Source organism: Lonchura striata, chromosome 2 (genome assembly GCF_050655825.1).
Source record: "Lonchura striata isolate lonStrDom1 chromosome 2, ASM5065582v1, whole genome shotgun sequence".
Taxonomy (NCBI): Eukaryota; Metazoa; Chordata; class Aves; order Passeriformes; family Estrildidae; genus Lonchura; species Lonchura striata.
In genome coordinates, this window is record NC_140704.1 from 128,818,158 (window position 1) to 128,845,267 (window position 27,110).

Here is a 27,110-nt window from a genome sequence, read left to right on the forward strand (position 1 = left end):
AACCTAACAAGATTTTAATAGACAAAGTTTGATCTTTTCAAATATATAAGTGACATCTGACACAAGATTTCATGTATTTTCAATAATGTGCTAAATATTGAGTTCACTCAAAATCTATGAGGATTTATGTAGGATATTAAAAAAAAAAATCAGTTCCTTTTTTACTTCTACCTTCAACAGGAGTACAGCAAGGTTTCTGATGTGACAGCATTCTCATTCATTTTCATGCTGACAATTTTTGGTAAAAACAGGATTCAGACCAGGGCTGAGTAAGTGCAGGAAATCTCTGAGGTAAGAAATGTATCATTCTAGCAGTATTTCATCCTTCTACTTGACAAGGAAATAAAAATGTTTCTTTTTTTCTACAATGCAAAAAAAAACAACAAAAAAAAACCCAAACCAAACCAGGTGTTTTGTCCATAGTTTTATTTCACCAGGAAGGTTTATACAGTTCTGCATAAAGGTCATTGTATGCATAGCCTGAAGTACAAAGCTCCCTTTGAAAACTCCAGCACAAAGACACTGCATATTGACAATATTAAACAATGATGTGGGTGGTATAGGGCAAACAAAAACCAACAAAACAAAACAAGAAAACAGCATTCTTTCTATTGGAAAAGCATAATAAAACAAGGCACTTTCAGTAAATAAGTGAAGAACAGAAAAATGCTGTATCAAAGATTCCACAGAATTGACCCAGAGCACTGTAACAAAATTCTGCAGCAATGAACAAGTAAAATACAAAAAGGCACTACATAATCCTCTCCCTGTAACTCCCATTTCTCAACCAATTAGCCAACCAAACTTGGCACAATGGAGTCTTAATTATAAAGTGCATCTCCTGTCTTAATACATTTTGAAAAATAGGCTATACAACATAGGTACCAACATCCCCATGTGTACAATATATTGAAACAAAAATACACTGGAACTAGATTCAATCTAGTTATGAACTGTGCAGGAAAAAATATGGCTTCTTTACAAGTCTTTCAACAGCCTCCATATCATCTGGAATATTTTTAAACAAACATGAATGCATTAGCAAGGTGGCAAGAGGTAGTGTTCTGAGAAAAAGGCAAATTTATAGATCTTGTTGTTAAATGTATATGATAAAGGTATCCCAGATTTTCAAAGCAGCATTACTGAACAAAAGGTATTACAGCATGCTATCTTGGGATGAAAATACACAGTGTTTTGGGGGTCTCAGATCAGTTCTTTCAGCAAAAATGACCATTTGACAATGTCCAACTATATCTCATTTTGTAACTACTTTTCTTTTGGTACTGGAAGTTTTCCTATTACATTGCATAAAACTTCCAGAGAAACTTTCTTCAACTTTAGAATTTAAAACCAACACATTCTCCATTCCTATACACAAATGAGTCCATTTTTACTTCAGCAAGCATTATTTTATGGCTGTAAGAAAACACAAATACCAAACAGAGGAACACATCGAATATGTCACAATGGTGGCAATATGAATTAGATATGTTCCATGATTTAATGTGAAACCTTTTGTCATTCTGCTAGGAAAGTCAGCCAAATTGTGTATATACACTATCTAAACTTTAGCTGATTTTAGCCCTTATTAGACTTCAATATATTAAATACATAAAGGCTAGATAAAAACTGAAATCAAAGCAGCACTGGATATATTTCTTACATTAATAATTTGTAAGGATTTATGTAAACATTCAATATGTGCATTCTTGCTCTTTGCTGTGAATTCTTCACAGCTACTCTATGATCCTACCCACAGATACACCCTTAACATGGACCTTTCCCAGATAACAGCCGCTGCTGCTCAGCTATTCTTCATCCGTGGTATAGGCAACTTCAGCAACTTCAATTTCTGGGACAGAATTTCCAGCCAAAGAGCCACTCCAGCATGGCTTGTGGTTCTCTTTGTCTGAGCTGCAAAGACAGATCAATAAGTGGAAACCGGTATGATTTTCTACAGCCATTTTATGCAGACAATCCACAAAACATTGACAAAGCTTTTTAAACTTATCGCTTATTCTAGATCTAAAATTATCTATCCTGAGGGGCTTTATGCAGCAGAGAGGTGCAGTAAAATGATGAATTTCTCAGCTGTGCAGAATTAATGCAAGACTAAACATTTCAAAACACATACTTTAAGAATAACTAAAATACAAGTAAAATAATAGTATTTACCAGCTGTCCTCACCCAGGGTACCCTGGTCTGCTTCTACTGCAGAAGACTCCACCTCACCACTGCACTCACTTTCTTCTCCTGACATTTGACGAGTCATGTTTCCTAAAGATAAATCCCTACAACAGATAAGAACAGAGTACCACCAATCTATACAGCAAACATTTGTCACTGAAGAACTTTGTTTCATTTTAACCCTGACAGTTTCTGCAACAAGACTGAAAGTAACCTTTCAGTCTCACTCCTGCATGCCCCATTTCTTTGACTGGTACAGAGATGGCAGGGCTTGCACTGGATAGCTATTTTAACAGTTTATTTGCTCCAGCTGCTTATTCCTAAACTAAATTCAGTCCTCTAAATCTCTGAGCCACCAAGATGATTAGAGGGATGGTGCACCTTTCCTATAAGGAAAGGCTCAGAGAATTGGGATTGCTCAGCCTGGAGAAGAGATGGCTTTGGCGTGACCTAATTGCGGCATTCCAGTACCTGAAGGGAACCTAAAAGAAAGATTCAGAGAGCCTGTACTGACAGGACTGTTCCCCTGAGAGAAAATGGCTTCAAACTGAAAGAGGGCAGGTTTAGATTGGATATTAGGAAAAAAATCTTTATTGTCATGGTGCTGAGGCACTGGAACAGGCTGCCCAGAGAAGCTGTGGATGCCCCATCCCTGGAAGTGCTCAAGGCCAGGTAGGATAGAGCTCTGGTCTAGTGGAAGGTGTCCTTGCTCATGGCAGGGGGTTTGGAATTAGATGATCTTTCAGGTCCCTTCCAACCCAGGCCATTTTATCATTCTCTGGTTGTGTGACAATTTAGTAGCATCACAAAATCCAAGTTCCAGAGAAGTGTGTATGACTCAAGGTAAAAAATTACATTCAGACTAAGCCACACACATCTTGCCTAAAAGGCAGAAGGATTATAACCAAATTATAGGAAAAAGGAAGACACGAGGATGACAAAAAGATTTCTTCAATACTTTTTCACTGTAACTTTACAAAACCACACACTAAATTTCAAAGCAATAAATTTTTCCATTGGTAATAAGACAATTTTTTTCTTAATGGCAACACAAGATAATGGTCCAGGTAGCTTAGCTACAAATGGGAATATGGTCATGTAGATTGACCAAAGAAATCCTTTTTTCCAAAACATTTCGCAAGCTGTGACTTGAACTGGAAACAAAAGCTTGTGATCCATTTTGTGTTTAAAGTTATTTCTTTCCCTTTTAAAATTGCTCTAACTACTGTTGTTATTATTCTATTTTAATGCATGCATTTTATATAAAGCCTTAACAGCATTCTGTATCATGACTACCAGCCTATGTTTGAGCCAAATCCAGCAATAATAATAATAGTCCTGCAAGTCTCAGGACTTGTCCAGCTGTCCCCTTCTGCCTCACATCCATTGTAGGTACCTGGCCTTTAGAGTGTGTGGGCATAAGGTACTTAATTCTTGTTGGGCTATCAAATAAAAATTCTACTTCAACAAGGCCAAAGACAGACATATTTCTTTTGGGTTCATTTACTATCAGACAAGCTGAAGTTCTTTACAGAAAAAACTTGTGATCTTGTTTATTTTTACAGCCAGAAGGCACAGAAGTTATTTTTCATCAAGACTTCAGACACTATGTGGCTGACTTTCACTGACTTTATCTGTCTGGGAAACTAGCAGTGTTTGAGTATTTAAAAAATGTAATCTATTTTTGGGAAAAACACGAAAATATCAAGTCCTTTGTTGCTATTCATGCCTTTTTTCTGTCACACAGAATTTCCTATCCTGTTTTAGCCAAATGCAAATTATTTAACTTTTCCTGACTATTTAACTATTTAAAGCAGGAGCATGTCATAACTGTCTTATCAAACAGGGGAAGCATCTTCCAAATGTAACTACTTGCCTTCAGGAGTAAGCAACAAACTGAATATTGTATTCTGATCTGAATTTTCAGTCAGCCACAATAATTGCATTTAAAGCCTTTTCCAAAGGTATTTCACTAGAACATTTTAAGGTGTGATTGTTAGTCATCCTGGATATGCTGGACTCAGCATCCCATTCACTATTAAAATCAAAGTTATTTTCTTTTTTTTTTTAATAAATTTCTTCACTGCCTCTGGTCTGACACACATGCAGAGGGAATGTTTTTTCATCTGATCTCATGTTAAGAAGAGATTCTTTACTGTGAGGTGGGAGGCACTGGAACAGGTTGCCCAGAGAAGTGACTGCTCTATCCCTGAAAGCGTTCAAGGCTAGGTTGGATGGGGCCTTGAACTACCTGGTCTAGCAGAAACTGGATGATCTTTAAGGTTCCTAAATAATTCTATGATTCTATGAAGTTCTAATGGGACCATAGGAATTCACTCTTTTGGTAAGGAAATGCTGCAATACTGACTCTAATGGGACAATGGATAGCACAATATCAATCAATCAACAGCTCCTGCTACAGAATTTAGCAGACAGGTACCATTTTCCCTCGGGTTTAAGTGGACAACCTCCCATGCTATTTAAATGATACCTGCAGCATCTCATTCAAGCAATTCAGAACAAAATTAAATTATTACAGATATATAACTGCTTGATCACTATGCTCTGTCAAAGCTTTGAGTACAGACAGAATTTTGTAACTCAAAGCAATTTTCTCACTCATCTCTAGCAGGGCATTTCACATTTTCAACATTTCAAAAGCAGAACAAAATCTTGCTCTATCTATACAGGACTTAAAAGGATTAGAAAACAATCACTGTTACATTAGAGGGAAAAGATAGGACAAGTTTCTCAGTCATTTGTACTAAATAGCTTTTTAGCCAGAATACAAGAAAGAGCTTACTGAAAATATTGCTTTGTCTGTGGTTATGTAGGGAAAATGGTTTCCAAGATACAGCTAAAGCTGGGGATTGTGACTAGATGGAGAAAATGCTTTCATGGAGATAACCTCCTAAAACCCTTAAAATTTCTACATACCTAATTCTTCTTTCAACAGCATCAATATGAAGTTGCTTTTCAGTTAATAATTTCTTCAGTGATTCAACCTCCCTTTGTTTTTCAAGCAGTTCTTTTTGTAGGCGATAATTTGTTTCCTCCAGAGTTTCACAGAAAGCCTAAAAGACAAATTTAAGAACATCTTCAATCTAACTTCAGTGGACTGCTTTTATTAACTTTTCTCTTAGAAATATCAACCTGTAACAGTATTATAGCTGCTTGTCTTCAGATTAATTACTATAAAAAGCTATGTAAATTTTAAACAAAATTCTTATCTTAATAATGCTGCTTTGCTTTGGATGGTGAATTTATTACACTAACCTGCAATGCAAATACTTTAATCATATAATTATGATCATATTGAATTATGGGATTTATTATTTATTTAATCGTGGGAGAATGGATTCTAAGAGAATAGAGATGGTGCTGTGGGCAATCTTGCCACTGATGAGTTGCAGCTCTACTAATTACCCAAGATTGGAAGCAGCCTTGCCCTTAATAGGTCACAGCTGTGTCCAATAGGGATGTGTATTATAAAAAGGTGGGTTGGCCAGCTGTGGAGAGAGGAAGGAGTTAGTGTTGCTGTCTGTGGGAATTCACAGAAAAAAGGTATGATTTTTAATGTAGGGCAATAAAATGCTGATGCTTGCCTCCATTTTTGGAGTCACCTGTGTGACCACCATCAATTCAATACTGCTTGTCTCACAACAAGGGAGACACTAGAAGAGTAGTTCCTGATTTTGAACCTTTTTGCCTATATTGAACATAAACTGAACTCCCTGCTTCCTTTTCTCCTCCTAAAGTTTTGTTTCCACATGACTTGAAAGTCAGTTTCAAAGTATCTGTATATTCCCACGATGTGAGGAGTACTTGGATTAAGTACATAGTCCTTCCTTACCCAGGATAAAGACAAAGCTGTACACTTCTGTACCAAACACCTGCTACAAATATGAAATCATGACAATCAGAAGACCAGTAAAAAAAATTTTGGAAAAGTGTAATAGCATGCTGTGAACACTAACTACTCAGCCATGACAAATATGCTGGGTTCCTCTGCTGAGCATGGCATGTCTGTATCACACACCCTGATGGATCTGTCAGTGAGCAATCACAAAACCCAACGTGACGAGCCCATGTCTAATGCAACATCCTCTGAATGCAGGAAGTGACAGAAGCATTGGCACAGAGCCTCCTCATCTGTTACTGGAAAGCACAAGTCTTCCAATAGTCATGTGCAACTCTGATTTAGTAATTTACATGTATAAATAAGAGCCCCAAGTGAGAGGCTTCCTTGGCTTAATCTTACCTGCAACTAATCACTAACTCAGAGTCCACTGAATATAAATATTTTATATTAGCGCAATATGAACAATGCTGTTAAGATACTGTTTGTCCTAAAGTTTTAAAACAGGCTACAAACATCAAGAATATACTATCACTTGTTTAAACTGAAGCAGACTCATGCTCTTTAAAATGTTACGTTTTCCTGGAATTATACAGTACAAACAAATGAGGAGTTTTAAGTTCAACAACCCTATTTTTTCCATGGAATTTTAATTTATTTTATTGACTCAGATAGCAAATTTATCTTTGCTGACAGGCACTTGAAGACCAGTCATGAGTTAAGCTATAGCTTTATTCATGTCAACTAGAGCCAAGAGCATGTGTCACACAACTCACTCTTGACACAGCATTTGTGGTGATTGCTATAGCTATCACTCTGGTTAAGCAGTCATCCCATTTCAGCCAAGCCAATTAAGTAATTTTTTCTGCTCTTGGTAAAAATATTCAAGGTTGAATTTTTGAAAAAATATTCAATATTCAGATACCCTAACTGAAAATTGGACATTATTTCCTTAAGAATATAATTAAGTTTATTATTTCAACCTTTAGCTGTATGCACATGGCAATTTCTCTATATACAAAATAGATAAAAATATTGCACAAGTGTTGAAAACTGTTTCATTTTTCTGAGAATTGAATAAAGCCTTTGGGAAAAACTCATTTCTAACTGCAATCTGGGTATGAGCTGCCCAAGCAAACACAGGCACTGTTTGCAAATGAGTAAGGAAACATCAGTATATTCTGAAGGATGCTGTAACAGCAGAAAAGTGAACCAAAGTTGAGAAAGGAAACAGTGTGTAATGAGCTATCTTGTTCTTTAGACAGTGGGACACCTGGAGTCTGAAAGTTTTAACACCCAGGATGGACTAATTTTTTCCTGTAATTCTGATGGATCACCTTTCAGACAGGATAACAGCTTTGCTTCCTTCTTCAGATCATGAAACAGAGATGGTTGGGAAAAGATATGTGGAAACAACTATCAAGGATATGACAAAAAAAAAATTAATGAGTATTTGCCTACTTTTCTGTGACTAAATTTATTGGCCTTATCAGCTTCCAATGAAACAGGTACCTGTATCTCTCCCCTGGAAAAGATAAATGTGTTTTGGCAAGTCCTTGGGATAACAGAATGGACATAAACCAAATATAAGATATCCATATTTTCCATCATGAAGAAAACAGATATTTCTGCAATGCTTTGGATGGTAATAGAAAGGCAAAATAAAAGTTTTGAGATATCTTTAAAAATGAACTCCAGGAATAAGTATATGAACCTTGGTGCTTTTCCTCTATAAGGCAGTCCAGGAAAAGAAATAAAAAAAAGCAACAAACAGTAAGGGATGGCTATAGATGCTTTTAGCATGCAGGAGTTTAGGGTTTCTCCTAACAATCAGAAGCAAAACAAAAAGCATGACTACAACCACAAATTTCAGGTTGAGCAGACTTCAAATCTATTCAGAAACCTGCCTGGAAGAAAGAATCCATGAGAAAACACCTTGGAGCAAAGAGCAGTCCAGGAGAGCAAGTTGATATCTAAGAATAACCACCTGCAGGGTCAGTAAGTACAGCTCAACAAGGTTGCAGGTGGGCTGTGTAGATGAGCAAGGGTCTCCTGAGCTCAGACATATAAAGCAATTCTACTAGGGGTGAAAGCATGGAGATGACACAGAAGGAACATAAGGCTGCTGTCTAATCTTACAGGGACAGGATTATGAAAGTGAAGGACAACCTGGAGCTGAATCAGGCAAGGCATGTGAAAAGAAACAAAAAAAAAAAAAAAAAAGATTCTACAAGTATGTCATCAACAAAAGAAAGATGGGAAACCACGGACTTGTTGTGTTGATTGGAAAAAACAGCCTTGAGTAATTAATACCCTGCAGCCAGAAGGAAGGTCTAGACAAACTCATCTGCAGTGGGAGAAGACCAGATCAGGGAGCACTTAAACTGGATATACTAATGTCCATGGGACCTGAGAGGTTGCACCTTTTTACTGCACTGGTGGTCAGCCACTGGAGCAGGCTGGACAGAAAGGCTGTGAAGTCTCCTCTGTAGAATATTAAAAACCTTACTGGACATGGACCTGAGCAACTTGCAGTAGCTGACCTTACTTGAGTCAGGAGGGCTGGAACAGATGATCTCAAGAAGTCCATTCCAACACCAGTCACTCTATAAATAAGGTGTGGTATCTTTTGGAAAACAACTGTCTCAACAACTTCACAGGAATTGGTAATAGCTAAAACTACAGCAGCACAGCTGTTTCAATGGTTTGATTAAATTCCAGTGGAAGAATAACACAGATTTCACCACAGCAAGCATGACTGAAATTTCAATGAAGAAGGCACTTACATTTTTTATATTATTGGAACAAATAATTATGGTAATTAAAAAAAAATTCCATCAGTTTAAATATCAGTGATGGAAAGGGATTGTACAGTGTAGGAATACAAAAAGGTAAGTAACTTTATTAAGTCTCCCAACCTTTCTTAACTTTATGTCTACTTTCTAGAGCCTTTTTACACTACCTAAAGTCTTTTATCTTTTTATATTCCTACAGTATAGAAATCAAATACGAGCTTGTGACACAAAAACCATACCAAATCTTTCACATGCACATAGTAACGTAATGAGAACCAAGGCAATCCTACACACATGCAAAACAAGCTGGCAAATATAAATTTAGTTGAATGAGCATCATTTAACATTCATAATTTCTGCAAGACTAACAATATACATGCAATTCAAAAACACAGTTATTCTACAAAGCAAGAAAAAGAAGATCATCTGCTCTAGACAATCTTGATACAGCACTGCATATCAGTAAAATTTATTTCTAAGAAAACAGACTGCAGCACACAATATTATTTGTTCAGTGTGCTCATAGGCATGTTGAAAGGCTGCTGGTTTACAACACTACTTTACACTACTTAGTTTTCTGCAAGAACACTATTTTTGGTGGGGAGAATTAATCATTTAACTGCATTCACTGCATGAGAAGGCATCCCTTCCCATGACAGTGTTGGAAGTAGGTGATCTTTAAGGTTCCTTCGAACTCAAACCATTCCATGATTCTGTCATTTTGTAGCAAGAAACATTTCCCTGCAAGACCTGAAGTCTAAGGTATAAGCACTGTAACAATGTGCTGAATATAAACTTATAAAATCTCTCCTTATATTCAGTAGGTGCATTACATAAGTAGTTGCTTTAAAAAATAAACTTCATCCATGGCTCATGAAAGGCAAAAAAGAAGATATGTATTTTGGGACAGGGATGAAGTACAGCAATCAAAGATGATCAGTGTGTACCAATTATCAGACTATGCCCATTCTAGAAACACATCCTTTTGTGATTTTTGTGAAAGAACAGAAACAGAAGTTTTTCATTCTGTATCATTATACAGATCTAACAATATTCTAAAAACACCTGCTTTTTGCATTATATTTCTATCCTACTATTTAGCACTTACCCTGCTCTCTTCTAGACTGTCAAAAGGACCCGGAGGATCATCCAGACAAAGAAATTCTCTCACTGCAAGGCTTTACCAAATAAAAGAGAGTGAATTACTGGAAGTACAAAACCAGCAACAACACTTAATAATGATCGCAAAATGGAGGTATTTCTTTAGCTGACACAAAAATATACATCCTCAAATTTACTCCCAAGTATTGTGTTGACCAGGGACAGTATTTAGAATGTAACTTATGAAGATGAGCAAGCAGTTTTAGAACATGATTTTTCATGATTTTTAAAAAATTGTCATAGAATTTGTTGCTACATGACAATTGGCAAGTTTATTACTTTGGTATTGAAGAGGTTTGAAAATAATTATCCTGGAGAAAAATAAGTATTATAAAATTAGTATTATACGATGGATGAAAAGTATGCTGTCAAAATCCATATGCAGATCCCTTCAGGTAGTATCAGGGCATTTAAGCATGAGTACTAAAACATGTACACCTATCTCCATTTTGCAAAGATCATAATCCATTGACATACACATTATGTAATTTTTATATATACAGTGTATATTTTTGTATAAATAATAAATTATAAAATAATAGAACACAATGTGTCATGGATCTACTACATAGCCATCTCTGAATACACATTTCAAACAAATGCATTCCATTTGGATTTGTGCAACAGTTGCCATCTCCCCTGCTCTGTGTGTTGTTTTGCAAAGGCCAGAAGAAGGAAGTAGGTGTAATCCTGTGGTTTACTACAGAGTATTTCAAGCATCTGACTCATTCTGTCTTCCAAATTTAGATTACTTTTCACAGAACTCCTAAGCATCTCCAAACATGTCCCCTTCAGCCACCTTTTTAAGAGTTTCCTGCTCAGCTGAATTAATTCTTCTTCAAATAACCTCAAATCAGAACACTGTATTCACAATTAATTAGCAAGCAGCAACTTAGGAGCAATGCTGTGCTTCCTCTCACTACTGTAAATCTTTAAATCATCTCCTACTGCAATGAGCATACAAAAATGAAAAATGGTAATCTAGACTTAATTTCCTGTCTCTTCCTCCCACCTGGGCCCCAAGGAAGAGGCAGTAATTTTCAGTTTTCCACTCATTCTCTGCATTTGAGGTTTTCACAAAGCACAAACACAAGAAAGGAAACTTTCATCCAGCTGCCATCCTAATCAGCCAGCTTCAGATGTGGCAAACCAAATGAGGAGAAATTTCTTCAAACACTAATCACGCATTACACTATCATTTTAGTTTTAAAAATACTCTAAAGAACATTTATTTAAAATACACTGAGCATTCACTTTGTTGTTTCTAAAATAGGCACCTGATGGCATGAACATTTATTCACAGCCTAGCTTTGCTCGGAGAGTCTGCTCTGACCCTGCTCTCCTCTGCATGTGGCACACCTCTTCTTTTCATTTCATGAATGGAGGATTCTGCCTTTAAAGTACCACAGGGATCTTTTCAGTCCTGTGCCAGAGCTTGCTGTTCACACGTGCTGGCTGACCTCCCTCTCCAGGGGGAGCAGTGCCAGCCCTAGGGAGGGGAAAGGGGCAGTGCAGCTCACAGGATGCCTGACTCCAAGCTGACCAAGTTCCTCCCTTCCAAGCTTCTTATACAGGGTGGAGACAGGACAGCTCTGTCATCTATATAAAGCCAGATGATGCTTCTGTTTAGCAGGTTAAACTTCTTTCTCCCACTTAATGAGTTATATGAAATTTTCTGACCACTTTTTAACTCTTTGGGTGAATTTCAATTTGATCTTTCACTGAATCTACAATACAGGATAAAACATGAGAATTTATATACCACAAACTCTAAATTTAGCCACCTGCATATATTATCCTCCATTTTATCTTTAAAATACTTTGTGAATCTAGTTTTATTAAAAAATAGGTACACGAAATGAGGTCTCCTATCCCTGAAGGGCAAATTTCCCACTGTCAATACAGTACATAAAGAGAAATAAAATTGACTTCTCTACAAAGATAACAGGCTTTTTTGGTTTAGGTCTGAACCAAGCAGTTTGATTTATTGGCAAAACAGGAGAAGTAAATGTTGAGTTTTAAAGGCAAAAACAGGGTGAAATGCTCACCACTGCTCATGTGAGGTACAAGTATTAATTCCCATTAATAGTAAATTTATTCTGTGGTAAGTGGGTAAATATATTAGATGGTCAAATCTCCCTCATTCTAATCACTTCCTGAGGAATTCAGACCTTCCACAGATCCAAACATTAGAACCATATCAATAGGTTATAAAATGTATTAAAAATTTTTGTCTTCATGCAGAAGCCTACATAAAAGTACTACAAAACTGCATTTCAGTTAACCATCTCTTTATTGGCCAAAAAACAGATTCCACAAGCATTTTAATTCCTTTTTGTATATGTTACCCAATGCAGTCTAAAAATTTCAATTTGGAATATTTGCCTTAAAATACGACAAACACTATTTTGTCCAATATGATCCATCACTAAGATACAAATAAGCCAGCTGAAATGCTAAACTAGCTGCAACAATATGAAGCATAAAGACTTCAGATCTATTTAACCAAGTCTATTCCATTCACTAGTGTGTCCCCAGCAGAATAGCAAAAGTTATATTTAGGGATGAGATTGATTCCTTTTCTTTTTAGCACACCTATTTTTATGTAATTTAATTATTAGGAAGTTTTTAAACTTCTCAGCTGCATACCTCACTCGTATAATCATATTTAATAGCCACTGACACAGAAACTCGTAAGTTGAGCCCCATTTCTTTTTTAAACCATTTAATCTTTGACATCTCACAACAAAGCTTTGCCACTCAGCATGACATACTCAGGATGACTATGAATCATCAAAATATTTAATATTCCTTACTCATCTTCCCTCTCACCTTTGATGATTTCACATGCCCTGTTTGTCTCATCTAAGACAACAGACTAAAGAGAACTCTTCTTGCAGGGAAATTTTTCTGCAGCTTCATCTGTTTTTGCTTGCTTTCTCTGTACCTCTAACAGACACCTCCTTTAAGATGGAATGCTGTGCTTTAGCACTGAACTATATGGAAATACAATTCAGATTCCCAGAGCAATAACTTCTTCCCTTTGAAGTTCCTCTAATGATTTTAATGAAACTTTTTGACTTTTGCTGAGTACTGAACTGATTCAGGAAACTAGTGGTATCAATACCAATAGTAATTTTCCAAGTTGCAAAACCAGCTGAGTTCATAAATCTGTGCGGGTGTACTTATGGGTGTCATTTTCTACTTCAAGACACAAAAATTGATGTTAGTCACTCAGTACCTCAGGATCCTTCAACAATAGTTTGTGATCTCATTGTTCATTCCATTCTCCAGATAATTTCAAGATGTTCAAGTGTCCGCAACTGTGATCTAACATTCCATTGGCACCACCCCTAAATTTCTATCAGTGCTTTCCCCCTTGTCTTTTAACCATTTTATACAAGCCCTGTCATAACTGCTCGTTTGTCTCTAAAGGAGACATTGCATAATTTTTATTTATCCACTTACCACTTTGGGTTTTTTTTTACTACAAGCAGTACCAAAGTCAGACTGATGTACAAATCCCTAGTTTCCAGACTCAGCAGTCGAACGCCCTATAAAAACGTCAAATGTAGTAACACCCCTTCTACTAAAAAGTAAAGTAGGTATGAGCACTATATGATCTCAACAGTCCACAGCACAGCTTGGCAATTTCAACATTTTGTTCCTTTAAACGTCTCAAGGGAATTAGGTTTACTTTAGAACATTTCTTACTCTTTATTTTGAATGAAGTTTCAGATGATGACAGGTTCTTAGACTCATTCCTCGAAGAATCTCTACTATAGCAACCTTAACTTTTTTATTTCTGGTGCTGGCAAAGGTTTTAACGATAACTGCTTTGCCTCTAGCAAGTTGCTTACTTAAATTCTCTTCTAGTCTGTAATAAAATTATTTTACATTTCATTTGTCAGAATTACATTCTGGTCATTTTCCTGCTTTGGAAGAATCTCCCAGTTTGTACAAAAAAGATGCTGTTGAAAGAAATCTTTGCACTTTTGCTGTTCAAAAAACACATTATGTTTTCTGAACTATCAAGACTTCCTTGATTTGTGATTTACATTTACTTATGTACAGGAACCTGTAAATTCCTTTCATGTCATGTCGATAAAAAACCTGTAGTTTAATACACATTTTAAGAATTAACTGTGTAATAGTGTAGGTACTCTCCATTGTGAAAGCCTTGTATAAATTAACAATGTTATCAATTCTGCATTAAACACAGAGAAGTAACATTTTAGGAATAAACATGGCACTATTCTAACATTTTAAATATGACAGCTTTTAGTTATCCCTGTACAAAACACTGCAACTGCACTTTTTTATGCTAAGATGAGACTAAATTTAAAAGGACACTGAATAATTCACATAATGACCAAATGCACAACATGAATGTTACTGAAATCCCTCACCACACTGCTGGAGTCTAGGAGTTTTATAAGAGGAATATAGCCACAAAAAAAGAAAAAAAAAGAGAAAAAAGCCACAAATGAACCAGCAAAGGTTAATCACCTACCAGTTAGCAATATCTTTGTGAGCTACTAGGTTCTGGAGGAATGCCTGCAGCCCCAGCTGTCGATCTTCCAAGAAGTCAGGATTGTAATTATCCTTAAACCAGCGCTTTGGCGGAAGGGCCAACCGAAAGCCTGGAAACATATCTTTTAGCTGAAATTTAAATGAAAGACAAAAAAAATTGAGAAAAAATACTAATTTTGCCACAGGCACTGAATTTACTCGGATTTATAAGACATTTCTGACTTCTGTTAAAGTTCAAGCACAAGATAAGTCTCAGCCATAAGTATAATCCAAATTACAACTTAAACTGCAGTTAGAGTTCTGTCACTTGCTACCTTATGCAACAGAGTGCTTTGTATTTTTCCTCAAATTTAACACACAAAAATAGGAATGAAAACCTTTGCTTTGTTATTTAATGTCTGAGTCTGCTGTTTACAGCCTGAGTCTGTAAACATAAGAAAACTAAAAACAAGTATCAGATGAATAATAATTTCAGTGGTATTTCTTCTAAACTACTCAGGGATAATAAGTACTACATATACATATATATAGAATAAAACCCCATTACAGATCTGCAAATCTGCAACTTGTCTTTCTTGGGGGGTTAGAAGAATAAATTACAACACATGCATGATATCTTGTAAAGAGTAGCACTTTGTACACCCAGAATAATAAAATTTCAATAAGCAAGTATGGCTCAAACCCTAGTAACATGCAAAACTGCATTTCTGAGTTACTTAAAAACAATGGGGTGTAGTTGACATCAGAAACACCCAGATTGTTAATTTGAATTCAGAAATAAAATATGCAAGTGAATGGGAGCATAAATTTATACAATTAACCTCTCCAAGGGTGTAAATTATTTTTCTAATATACATGATAATAAAAACAACTTTTATAAAAAAACAATTTTTCGAAGTTATGTTTGGAAAGAAAAATCTGGGAGAGGATTTACAACCACCATGGAAAAGCAAATCAGTTTTATAAAATCCGGTATCTCAGCTCCCACAAGAATTGTTTAATCTTTTTTTCTGAATACAGGATCTAGCCAACTTCTGTCAGGAGATGATCTGTGTACACAGATTATATTAATATGAATGTTGCTATGATAGAAAATTATAATGGGCAGCTCTTTCACCAGATTAAGTTTTAGAAAAATTAGAACAGACACTGCACTTCAAATAGCATCTCTCTACCTACATACTTTAAAGGAAGAACACATTAATGGCTTACCTTTGCTTATGTAAGTATTGTTTCACAGCATGAGGTGCTTTATAAAGATCACAAGTATTGTTTATTCAAATAGCCCATGATAAATATGAGTTCCTTATTTACAGAATGGTTTATTGTTAAAGCCTTGATCTTTATTTCCAAATTTAATTATTTAAGTCTGTTTTCCTCTTACTGAACTTCATCTTGATATTAGAGTCTTCTTTGTATCTTCAAGTTTATATTTGGTCCTCCCAAGTTCCTTCATCTCTTACCAAGTTATCATTAATGCCATATATATATATAAGAATGTATCTGAATAGAACAGAACCCATGGAATGTAACAAAACGAGTTCCTGATAGTTGTACAGAAGACAGCAGATAACCATTACTGGGAAAGCTTTTCAACCACACCGATTTCTGCTTAATGGTACTTTGACCTGTCTGGTAACAGGGATCAAGTAATTTAATCCTAAAGAGAGAGAGTACACCTACCCACAGATTACTCCTTTTGTGGATGAAGAATGTAAGACCCAGCTGCTGTCAGGGTCTAATTAATTCTCAACAGCACAGTTCTGAGGCATTCTTTCTTGAGTTCTCCTCGGACACAGCAAGGAAACCCATGGGTCTGACAACTTATTCTGGCTGTGATTGCTTGCTTGGATCCAGCACCTTTCCTACTCCTTCCTGCATCACCATGTGACACATTACACATGTCACATGAGTCACAGTCTTGGGGAGAAATGGTAAACTTTTTGCTTCTTAAGAATGGCCATTTCATTATGTGTTTTCAAACTATTATTATGTTACTATTTTGTAATTCTCTGATGCTTCCTGAATGGTGGTTTAAGCTCCTAGAGCTGACATTTCTGTATTATAAAAAGTATAATGTCTTACAGACCAAAGAGTAAATGATTTAGATGTATACTGAAAGGTGAAAAAGCTTCAGATAGTGACACAAATTCTAAAAAATACAGATTCTTCTTTTAAACAGAAATATTAATACCTAGAAATAATGGTAAAAGCCAATTATTTTTGCCAAACATTTGATGACAAAGACTAAGGGCTTCATGTGTAAAATTTAAGTATTTATTCTAATAGATATTTTGGCATTTTAATTTTTAAAACCACTGACAACCACACTAAGTCAACAGACGTAAGCCAATTCTTGACCTGACATAGCTGTTCAAAATGCAAACTGCTGTATGACTTGGACTTTCAAAACCTGAGTTGACATACCAAGATCATTTGTCTCCAAAGAAGTCAGGCTTCTGCCAATACCAAGACATTCCTTAATTTAAGATAGACTGTATTTAAGACAGGAATTTCTTCAGAAATAAATCTCTAAACTAATTTACATTTAGCAATTTAAACACCACTGGTGTTTCAAAGGTAGCCTAGAAGATAGTTTAACCTATTTGAATGAGAACCCAGAGAAATTTTAAAGTTCAAGTCCATTTTCAAAACTGCAGCTGAATTTAGCTCTTAGTTGATTAGGGACACAAATCCAAAGTGATAACCTGTACAAAAAATCCCTCACAATGGGTAAAGAAACAAGGTTCATGGTGAAACATGAAAGAACATTCTGGCAGAAAGCGTGCTAAACGATGAAAATGAAAAGTGCAATTGTTTCTCTACTTTTGATAGTTAAACACTATTTACCAATCATAAAAACCTGTGCCTTTCAGACAAGCATTTTTTCCTTTCAAGTATTCTAAAAATACTAAGTTGTTGGCCCAGAATTCCTATTCATCTGGTGTTTCCTCCATATTTAAAGATCTGATACAATATTTCACTATTAACTTTGAAGACACTGAAAACAACTTACAAAGAATATATTTATATTCATGAAACTTCAGTTTTATGATTAACAAAACAGTTTGAGTTTGTTACACAGAAAAACTAAGCAACTACTGTATTCCTGCAAGAGAATACAGCCTCCAGTTCTACTTCCATACAGGGGATAAGTATTCAAGAGTTAATTCCTTTATAATATAAACTAGGAATAAATAAAAAGTTTGAAGCACACTAACAGCTTCAGATGAAGTTGTTACATCTTCTTTACATCAGCGGTAGCTGTTTCGTGTATCTTTGAAAAAATGAGGAATCATATTTTTCCAGTCATTAATACAGTATTAGTTTCGTATGTGTTAAAATCAGAAAAAAAATAGAAAATATGACAAAAAAGACATGAGAGAAGTGAGGTAAGATAGCAGAGAATTTACCAGTTTATAATTCGCACCTTGTCATTAAGCCTGGAGAAATCTGTGTACCGTCTGAAAACCACCCAGCTTTCCTCTGGATTTCTTTTCACCAGTATTTTGTATACCTGTGTGGAAAGACAGAAATATCAGAAAAATGCACAAAACTTCACACTGCATTGTCTGGAAGGCTGAAATGATCCTCTGTTTCTTAATTAAATAAAACTCATGGATAAAAAAAAATCTTAATTAGAGTAAAAGAAATGCAAATAACAATTATCAGTACAAAGAGTTTAAATTAATTCAGAATTTATGGAAGTAGTTCCTGTAATTGCTAAATACATATAACTATTTCTGTCTGTAAGAAAGAATGTATTGCCCAGCAGAACAAAAGGCTTGGCTATCAAAGAAGTAAGGGAAGTGTGTTTCAGAGGTCTACTTTAACCTTTGCTAAATTACAGTTTTACTCATTGATCCTGGAGGCCTCTCTATTTTTAAGATGACTGTTAATAATCAAATACTGTGATATTGAAAATGTCTCCTCTGACTTGCTTCACAAGGAGAAATGATGCAGAATAAAATTACATCCTCCTTTGCATTTGTCCCGAACACTAGGTTTTGTCTTTCCAGGCAAATACGATTTCACTAGAAAACTGCATCAGAATGATGATACCATCACTGTGTAATTGAAGTAATGGATTCTCTGAATCAGATTTAGCAGCACAACAGCACAGTAGCACCATACTCCTATTTAAAGGCAAATGGATAAAGAAACAAAACAATGATGATGGGTAATACTACAATTACTTTTTAGGAGGATTAATATTCCAATACCTGAACACAATAAATCTAACAACACAACTTCAACTAGACAACATTAAACAGTGTCTAATGTCATAACCTTACTCCCTCCAACGTAGGTTCTGCAATTGTACTGGGTTATTTTGCCCACTCTGTATGTAAAAAATATAATACAAGAAAGAAAAAGGTATTTTTAGAATTATAATTATGAACAATCCCTCATTTAATCAAATGCTATTTAAAGCATTTTCTAATCTGTTATGTAGTAAAATCTTCTCCAGTACCTCACGCTGTCACAGCAGGTTGTCTTAGCTGGTAAGTGTATTTTGCTTATTGCAGTCCCAATATGTGATAACCCCAGTGCTAGCCAACTTCTGTACAGGTCTGAGACTGTTACTAGCAATTTTGTATTCCACAATATATTAAGTTCCAGATAATTACAGAAACTACAGATAGCTATGGTGCAAATCAAAAGCAATTTTTCAGCAAGTACTTGCTATCAATGTTTTCAACACAATTTCACTTTCAAGTTACATCATCTGTGGAAGTCATAGATTGTGACAGAGGAAAAAGCTATTAGCTTTTAAAATTCAAGCTGCAGGACATGCTTACAAAACCATCATTAAAATATAATTTTTCTGCCTTGCATTTTATAAATGTGTACCCAAATATTACTTTGCTGTCATTCTAAAAGTATAAGCAGTTTTATTTTCATAAATAAAATTAAGAAATAAATACAAAATTATGAAGACTCTTTGCTAGTACACAGTAAAACACACAGAAGAAGAAACTTTGGAATATGCGAATTTACTTGCTAATCAGTATTCTATTCTTGTATTCTACTCTAAGTTCTGCAAAAGCATTGTCTGAACATGTATATGAGAAATAATGGAGTAATTTCCAAGTGAACATTAGATAACTTAAAAAAGAAAGTTCACCAATTACAGCGAACTTAACTGTAACAGGGAGTGCAATCAACTTGTGATTACTGGCCTCAAAATTATGGGCAACCTGAAACAAACATGTTTGGTTTCCCAGCCAAAGTTAAAAAAAAGGTGGTTGGGTGGTTTTAGGCTTTTCTTTAAGGTTTTAAATCAACAAATTAATTTGATTCCACACAAACATTAATTGCTTTATTCTATAAATAAAAAAATATGAATGAAAATACACCTATATGTGGTAACATTCTGTGGCTGATTCAGCACCTCATTATCATTTCTACTTGGCTAAAAAAAAAAAAAAAAGCTAATTGAAGATTCCAGGACTGTAAATTTACTTAAGACTAAATGTTTACAAGGAGATATTTTTCAGCCTAGGTTTTCTCTCACATAAGCTTCAGCAACCATGGACTCTAACATGCATTAGCATCTAAGTCCCAAAGCTTGGACATCATGCAGCTTAATCAGATTCTTATTTTTTTAAACTATGACATGCAACCAACAGTAAAACAAAGAATTCAGTATTTGAGTCTCCTCTCTTTTACTAGTGATTTAATTTGATTTCCACTGTCTTCTAAATCTCACTGATTTAGTATTGCAAAAGCAACTCAAATTCTTAGGACTAATTTCTTGCTGGCTTTAATGCACAACAGCAAACTGCATGCAGAACACACAGCTGAAAACAAACAGTTAATTGTTTCAGAAGCCAACTCAGCAATAGAAGTGAAATCAGGAAGAGCAAAAAAGCATCCAAGCATTTTACAATGGAAGAATGTTTCACTTGTACCGTGACCTGGCCTTCCACATACAATAAAGAGACAAAGTTATCATTGTTAATACAGAAGAACACCTTACAGGCACACTGGAATATGTCTTGGCAATGTCTTCAAGGAAGACACAGTGGAGAATGTCCAAAGAAGGGCAACATGCTGGTGAAAGGTCTAGAGGATAAGTCATGTGAGGAGTGGCTGAAGGAACTGGGGACATTTATCCTGGAGACAAGGAGGCCCAGGAGAGACATTATGGCTCCCTACAACCACCTGAAAGGAGGCTGTAGCCAGGTGTGGGTCAGTCTCTTCTCCCAGACAACCAGTGACAGAACAAGAGGAAATGGCCTCAATCTATGCCAGGGGAGGTTCAGATCAAACATCAAGAAGAATTCCTTCATGGAAAGGGAGGTTAAACATTGCAACGAGCTGCCCAGGGCGGTAGTGGAGTCACTATCCCTGGAGTTACTCAAGAAATGAGTGGAGGTAGCACTTTGTACCAGTATCTTGTTGTCAAGGGGGTGACCAAAGGCTGGACTTGATCTCAGAGGTCTTTTCCAACCTAAATGATTCTGTGGTATTTGCAGACTAATTATTGTACATATAACAATATCAACTGTTGTTTTAGTTTTGAAGGTTATTATTTAAAACAATTTTTCTAATCTGCCCATTAAAAAAATTCTGCTCTTCTCCTATGCTAACATGCACAAAGATGTTAGAAGCTGAAAATCTCAGGAAAAGACAGGGTATCATTCTCAAATAATTAAAAAGCATCATTACTTAACTTTCTGTGAAAAGATCTTGATTTCATTAGTATTTAACTGTCATAAAGTGCATTTCTCTAATGCATTTCTCTAATCTAAAAGAAAATAGGAGGAAAAAAAAACTGGTCTGCTATTTCCTTCTCCTTACCTATTTCTGATTAATATTGTTCATCTTAAGTAATGTAATCAATAATCAGTAACAAACAGCCATCAGTCCCACAAGCACTGCTGTATTATCTCAAAGAAATATTTCAACAACACGCATAAAAACAAATGTGGAAGTACATTGATATATTTATGGCATGCAAAAAAAAATGAACTGCCAGCTACAGTGCACTTCGAGAAAAATCAATATAAACCAGATAGACTGCTGTTCTGGTACAAGATATGGCATAAGCGACTTCTCAGTCTGTCTGCAGAACAGATTTCCCCTTACTAGAAACTGAGCTGGGCAAGAAGTTGAAATCTACATGTTTGCACTTCAACAGAAATGTTGTAAATTACTTATAACTACAAAGGGCTAATGTCAAGGTTTCTTATTACTCATGACAAATAAAAGACTACATTTTACTTAAAAAGTTCAACTACGTAGAACTGACACAACTTCCATTTCATAAGAACTGTGGCTTCAAGGAATTCCTGACTTTTCCAGCAGAAATTGATATATGAAACATAATTAATTCCTTCTATTCCACACACACAATTACAGGAAAGACTGCTTTCTAGTCCTAGTTTTCCCACCTGTATAATAAGAATGGTATTTTCCTGTCAGGAAGTACTTTGAAGCTAAACTGATAACATCCCTGAACTGCAGGATTAATTACTGAAAGACAATGCAAAGCACATTCAATTGTTATCTTGTCATTACAGGATCAACTATACTACACCCAAAACTTACAGTGAATTTTGCCCTTTCCTCCATCACCTCATAGCCCAGAATAGTAGGTGTGGATGGTCGATCTTCCCAGGTCCTGGAATCTTCATTCTGCTCTATTTCTTCTACAGGCTGTGTACTGTATTCTATGGATGTATCCAGACCTGTAAATTTAGTCCTAACAAGGGGACTGCTACACGCAGATGACGTGGAACCAATCTGGTCAGGCACGCTCATCTTTTTAAAACTATCAACTGTAGAGTCCTCCAGCTGTCCTTTCGAGGAGCTCGAACTTGTTGAAATGCTCCCAAAGGAAGAACTTCTTTGGTTTCTGTTTGTAAAGCTGGATGATGAACTTCCAATAGGAATAGGAACAGGAACATATGGCGTTGCCATCCTTCATGAAAAAAGGCCCTCAATTTTTGGTCCAGGAATTTAAGCTTCATTTGCTATATAAACCATGTTTCCTCTTGTTTTCAGGAACAGTATCTGCAATTAAGGACAGAAAATATTGCTGTCATTTTTAAATCAAAGCAACACTACAAGCTTTGGGAAAAAGATCTGTATTAGCTCTGAGATGGTACACAGCAGTAATGATGGTAAAACAATTTCACAAAGAATCTGGCTTTTAGGTTGTATCTCAATCATTTGACAGACTGCTTTACAAAAGTTCTGTCTTCCACAACTTTTAAAATTAAAACAGCAAAGAGGACAAAACAAGATTACAAAAGAAAAAATTATTTTGTCCTTTAAGACTTAAGTGTTATTTGGTTTTATCCAAAGAGTCAGCAATTTTTCTGTCATGTAAGAAGAAGTATACTTTCAGTGACTGTTTCACCTAAATGGTACAAAAGGTTTTCTCAGAATTGGTTCTATAAGACATCCACTGCAAACTATGCAAGCCAAGCACACAGGCAACAATACACATGACATGAATCAAAAGACATGACAGTAAACAACTTAGGTGAAAACATACTTGCATATTACACATTCCCTGAAGTATAATGGATCTGTTTTCAATGCAAAATATTTTTTCAAAACAACTCTGTTGTATATAATGCTGCAGACATTTGTCACAATGCTAAATGTGCACATTTTCTGGAGTCTGAATTGGTGCAATTATGCTTTACAAGCATGCATATCAAAAGCAGGGTTGTTACAGCAGGTAGTTTTCCATTCCAGAAGATTAAAATGGAAAAAAAAAGTGTACATAAAAATATAAATAAAAAATAGTATTTTTTTCTTCAACAAAAGCATTTCAAATGAGTCTTTTGCATGCATGTGTATACATTTCAGAAAAAAAAATTAAGACAGCAGTATCAAACTGCCAAAAAAAGCACCATCTCCTCATTTTAACAAAGTACACAAAGAAGAGCTCTTACAAGATGCAAATTAAATGCCACCTCTTTGGATTAACAGGATTTGAGCCATGATCCATCTACCCAGGAATAAACTAATCAACCAGGAGGCTGCAGGAAGCTGTGAAATGGGAAACCGCCAACCTGATTCACATCAGACAATCAATCATCTACTGTAGCAAAACCAAATGACATTCCTAATTGTGAGTATGAAGTGATGCTTGCTCTAAACTAATCCTAGAGCACAGGAATAAAGACATAAATTTTAAATGAACTACCACGAGGAAGACTGAAAAATTCTCTTGAACAAATTCCTTGAGTGAAGGAAAAAACAAAGTCATCCTTCCAGCTCCATTGGGAAGTCTTCATACACTGTCTGTCAGAAAATTCAGTTAACTTGACCAGGAGAACAATTTCAAACTGGCAGTCATTTCTTGGGACTATCTGCTTCACTGTGGAATGAGGCTGGACACTCAGTAGCATATGAAGGGAGCTGAACTGTCAGTACCATAAACCCTGCTGACTCACTCAGCTGGCCAGGGATGGGATTTGAAGTATCTAGCAGCTTCTGTTGCAGCACAGTCCTGTGCCTGGCTCTGTGAGTGAAGCCACGTGTCAGACATCTGACCTGCTTCAGCCTCACTCCATGTGAGAGAAGCAAGTCACACCTGTTTCCAAGACAAGATGTACTCCTGGAGCTACATCTAAATCCTTTTTTTCACCTATACCTCAGTAAGAAAATCTATTTTCTGCCTCAAACAATAAGCTCTGCAATAATTTTTCTTTAATGCAAGGTGTGAAGCATCGTCTGATAAATTTTCTCTAGCAATATTCTCTGAACAGTATCTAAATTAAACACTAAAAAAGGTAACTCCTTTTTCACTTACTGCTTAAGTGACTCTTCCATGTTACCAGCACAAGGAATTGAAAGCATGCCCTTAAACAATGTCCCAGCTAGCTATGTTATTGGGAGGTATAGGATTAAATTCCTGTAAAAGGAAGAACTTAAGTGAGTCCAGACTGCAAAGAAATCAAAAAATCTATATGTAAAAAGTGATTATCCTCTGTTGCATGACTGTGAACCTGGAGTGGAAAATAAACCCACATCTCGGAGGCTATTTGTTGAAGCTAACCTAGGAGTTCATGGAATTTTAAGATGCAAAAAAACCCTGTGCTTTTCATCACTTTATGAAAAGAACCAAAGCAAACCCCAAACCCCACAATGACATTTTCACCAATTACAATAGTTAACTGTATAGTTAACAACAGTCTTTCCTAGAACTTCCTCCTTTAAAGTGAAACGCCAGTCAAGAACTTACTATCTTGAGCTTGTTTACATACTACACATGACTCTTAACTGCACACGAATTTCTGAGCAGCTGCACCTATCTGGCAAGCAAGAGAGCTCAACACAGACCACCCTGAGGACAAAGCCCTTGGTGTTGAGAGGCCAACACCTGCACTGTACGTGCTTCAGCAACTTTCCTTTCAGACCAGCTCTAATTTGGTACCGCTGCCTGGACATTTATTAGCAGCTGTTCTACATTAAGCTCACTCCCAGGGTACATTTTCTGGTATAGTTTCTTTCGTACTCTGCAAGGCCACCCCAAATTGCAAGTCGATGAGTATTAAAGCTGATGATGACACTGTTTTCTTCTGAAGGCTATTCTTGACTCAATCTGACACAGTAAACACACCCACAGACAAATAAAAGGGGTTGATACCACCTGTGTCACACACAGATTCCTCTAACTTTGAAAAGTAACAGGAAAGTATTCTCTAAGTAACAGAAATGCCAGGTCAAGTGAGCATATAGCACACAGCTTCACTTAACTTGAATATTATTTTTGTAAAAAGAGTTGAAAGAAATATACAAAAATATTACATTACCAGACTCACAAACACATATATATTCCTAAATACATATGTAAACTCATCTTCAACTGTAGAAGTATCGCAATTTCCTAGTATGTAAAATATTTACAAGAGGGCTCAAAATCAAATCAATCTGGACTTTATGAAGGCTACTAAATATTAGAAAAAAATACAATGCTCAAAGGAGGTTCACAACCTTAGGAATCCAGCCTTATCTATGAATATAGCTTACTGCCAATTCACACAATAAAAGGAACTGAGAACAATTTCATTAAAAAAATCATTTTAGACAAACCATGTCACTCCTTACTTATCTCGGTGCAGCAAGGAGGGTTTGTGTGCTCAGTTTGCTCCAACCCCAGCTTCACAGAATCAGCAGAATCATTGCAGCACTCCAACTTTAAGAGCAAATGGCTCATAATACCTATGAGATACTTCAGAGACTGCACTTTCTTGTCTAGCTATTTTCTTGACTTTCTACAAGATATTTGCTTCCTGTTCGGGGCCTGTATTTTGTTTAGTTTGATTCCCGGGGTGAGCTAAGAATGAAAAGAGAATAAAGAGAACATTTGCTGGAAGTGCTGAACTGCAAGATCTGAAACAGGATAGGACAGTCCCGGGAACCCGGCCGTCACATGCTACAAGAGCAGCATGACACCAACTTATCCTGGTGTTTACAGCAGTCACCTCTCTTTCTGCGGGTAAAGCAAATAGGCTGTAATAAAACCACTTAAAAAGGGTTTGCCTGCAGCTTGCAGCTATCGCAGTTCCAAAGCTTTTTAAACTAATGGCTTGTATATTCAGCGAGAAACATGTAAGCCACACGATTCAAGGATAATAGATTAGAAACAAAGCAATCCATACTTAACAGTTGTAATTGGATTTAGAAGACTTTTAGCTATGCAATACTATTTGCGATCTGGTTACATATATTGTGCCTCTATTTGGACAAGGCAGACAAGCTGATCTCTGATGTTTAGGGTTTAAGTGCTACTGAGGAAAGTCAGCTATAGAATAAGTGGAATTTACAAAGAAACAACTTAGGTTTCATGATTTTTTAATAATCATTTTGGGCCGAATTCAGCCAACTTACCTAACAACATTTTTTACCTGCTTATGAACTGGGGGGCCATTTATCACCGCCCACGCACGGAGGAGTAATTGCTGCCCCACAGAGCCCGCTGCGGAACGAGGAACAGCTGCAGGTACCTCGCACCCCAGAGCCGCCCATCAGGGAGCGCCGCTGACGGTTCCGAACGCGAGGAGAAGCAAACCGGACCGGCCGGCAGCGCCCGGCCCGGCCCCGCCGCCGAGGGGCCGCGCTCGGAGCGCCGCCGCCACTTTACGTAACTCCAGCGGCGGCCCCGAGCCCGCGACACCGGCGGGGCCCGGGAGCCCTCCCGGGACCTGCGCACGGCTGCGGGAACCGGCCGAGGAAACACCTGGAGGCGCGGCGAGGCCCCGCCCCGGGGAACGGGGTGTTCGTACCCGCGGTCCCGCCCGAGCGGGACCGGACCCCGCGGCGCCACCGCCCGCCGCCGCCTCCACCAGGTGCGCGGGAGCCGCGCGGAGGCGGCGGGGCCGTTCTCGTCCGGCGCGGGACGGGCAGCGGCGAGATTCCACTCGGCGGGCCCTCCCGCACGGGCCGCCCGCTGCCTCGCTCTGTCGCTGCCCGAGCTGCCGGGGCTGCGCTCCCGCCCGCCCGGCGGCCCCGCTCACCTGCTCCCGCCGCGCTCCGCCGCGCCACCGCCGCGCCCGCCCGCGCGGGGGCGGGGCCTGCCGGGAGCGGCGGGGCGGGGCCGCGCCGG

At 37.1% G+C, this 27,110-nt stretch overlaps 1 protein-coding gene across 6 annotated transcripts; it reads right to left on the reverse strand.

Moving 5' to 3' along the window:
* Positions 1 to 411: 411 nt before the first annotated feature.
* On the reverse strand, positions 412 to 27,105 carry SNX16 (sorting nexin 16). Of its 6 annotated transcripts, none has more exons than XM_021550551.4 (8): positions 27,022 to 27,105; positions 22,094 to 22,558; positions 17,967 to 18,053; positions 14,517 to 14,665; positions 9,951 to 10,020; positions 5,126 to 5,262; positions 2,176 to 2,292; positions 412 to 1,914 (listed from the first exon to the last, which is right to left on the reverse strand). In XM_021550551.4, exons 2-8 carry the CDS (start codon positions 22,463 to 22,465, stop codon positions 1,809 to 1,811), a joined length of 1,038 nt encoding a protein of 345 aa, XP_021406226.1. In that variant the 5' UTR covers positions 22,466 to 22,558; positions 27,022 to 27,105; the 3' UTR covers positions 412 to 1,808. The 6 variants fall into 6 exon arrangements, with proteins under 6 accessions (XP_021406226.1, XP_021406227.1, XP_085428418.1 ...); XM_021550552.4 differs by lacking the exon at positions 27,022 to 27,105 and adding an exon at positions 26,413 to 26,777; XM_085572292.1 differs by lacking the exon at positions 27,022 to 27,105 and adding an exon at positions 25,613 to 25,736.
* Positions 27,106 to 27,110: the final 5 nt, after the last annotated feature.

What these genes read in the sequence shown, in the direction of transcription:
- SNX16 (XM_021550551.4), bottom strand. Translation starts at nt 22,465, where the DNA reads ATGGCAACGCCATATGTTCCTGTTCCTATTCCTATTGGAAGTTCATCA. An exon ending in TCTCCAGGCTTAATGACAAG is followed by an intron (nt 14,666 to 17,966) that starts GTGCGAATTATA and finishes TTTAAATTTCAG; the next exon opens with CTAAAAGATATGTTTCCAGG. An exon ending in CACAAAGATATTGCTAACTG is followed by an intron (nt 10,021 to 14,516) that starts GTAGGTGATTAA and finishes TATTTGGTAAAG; the next exon opens with CCTTGCAGTGAGAGAATTTC.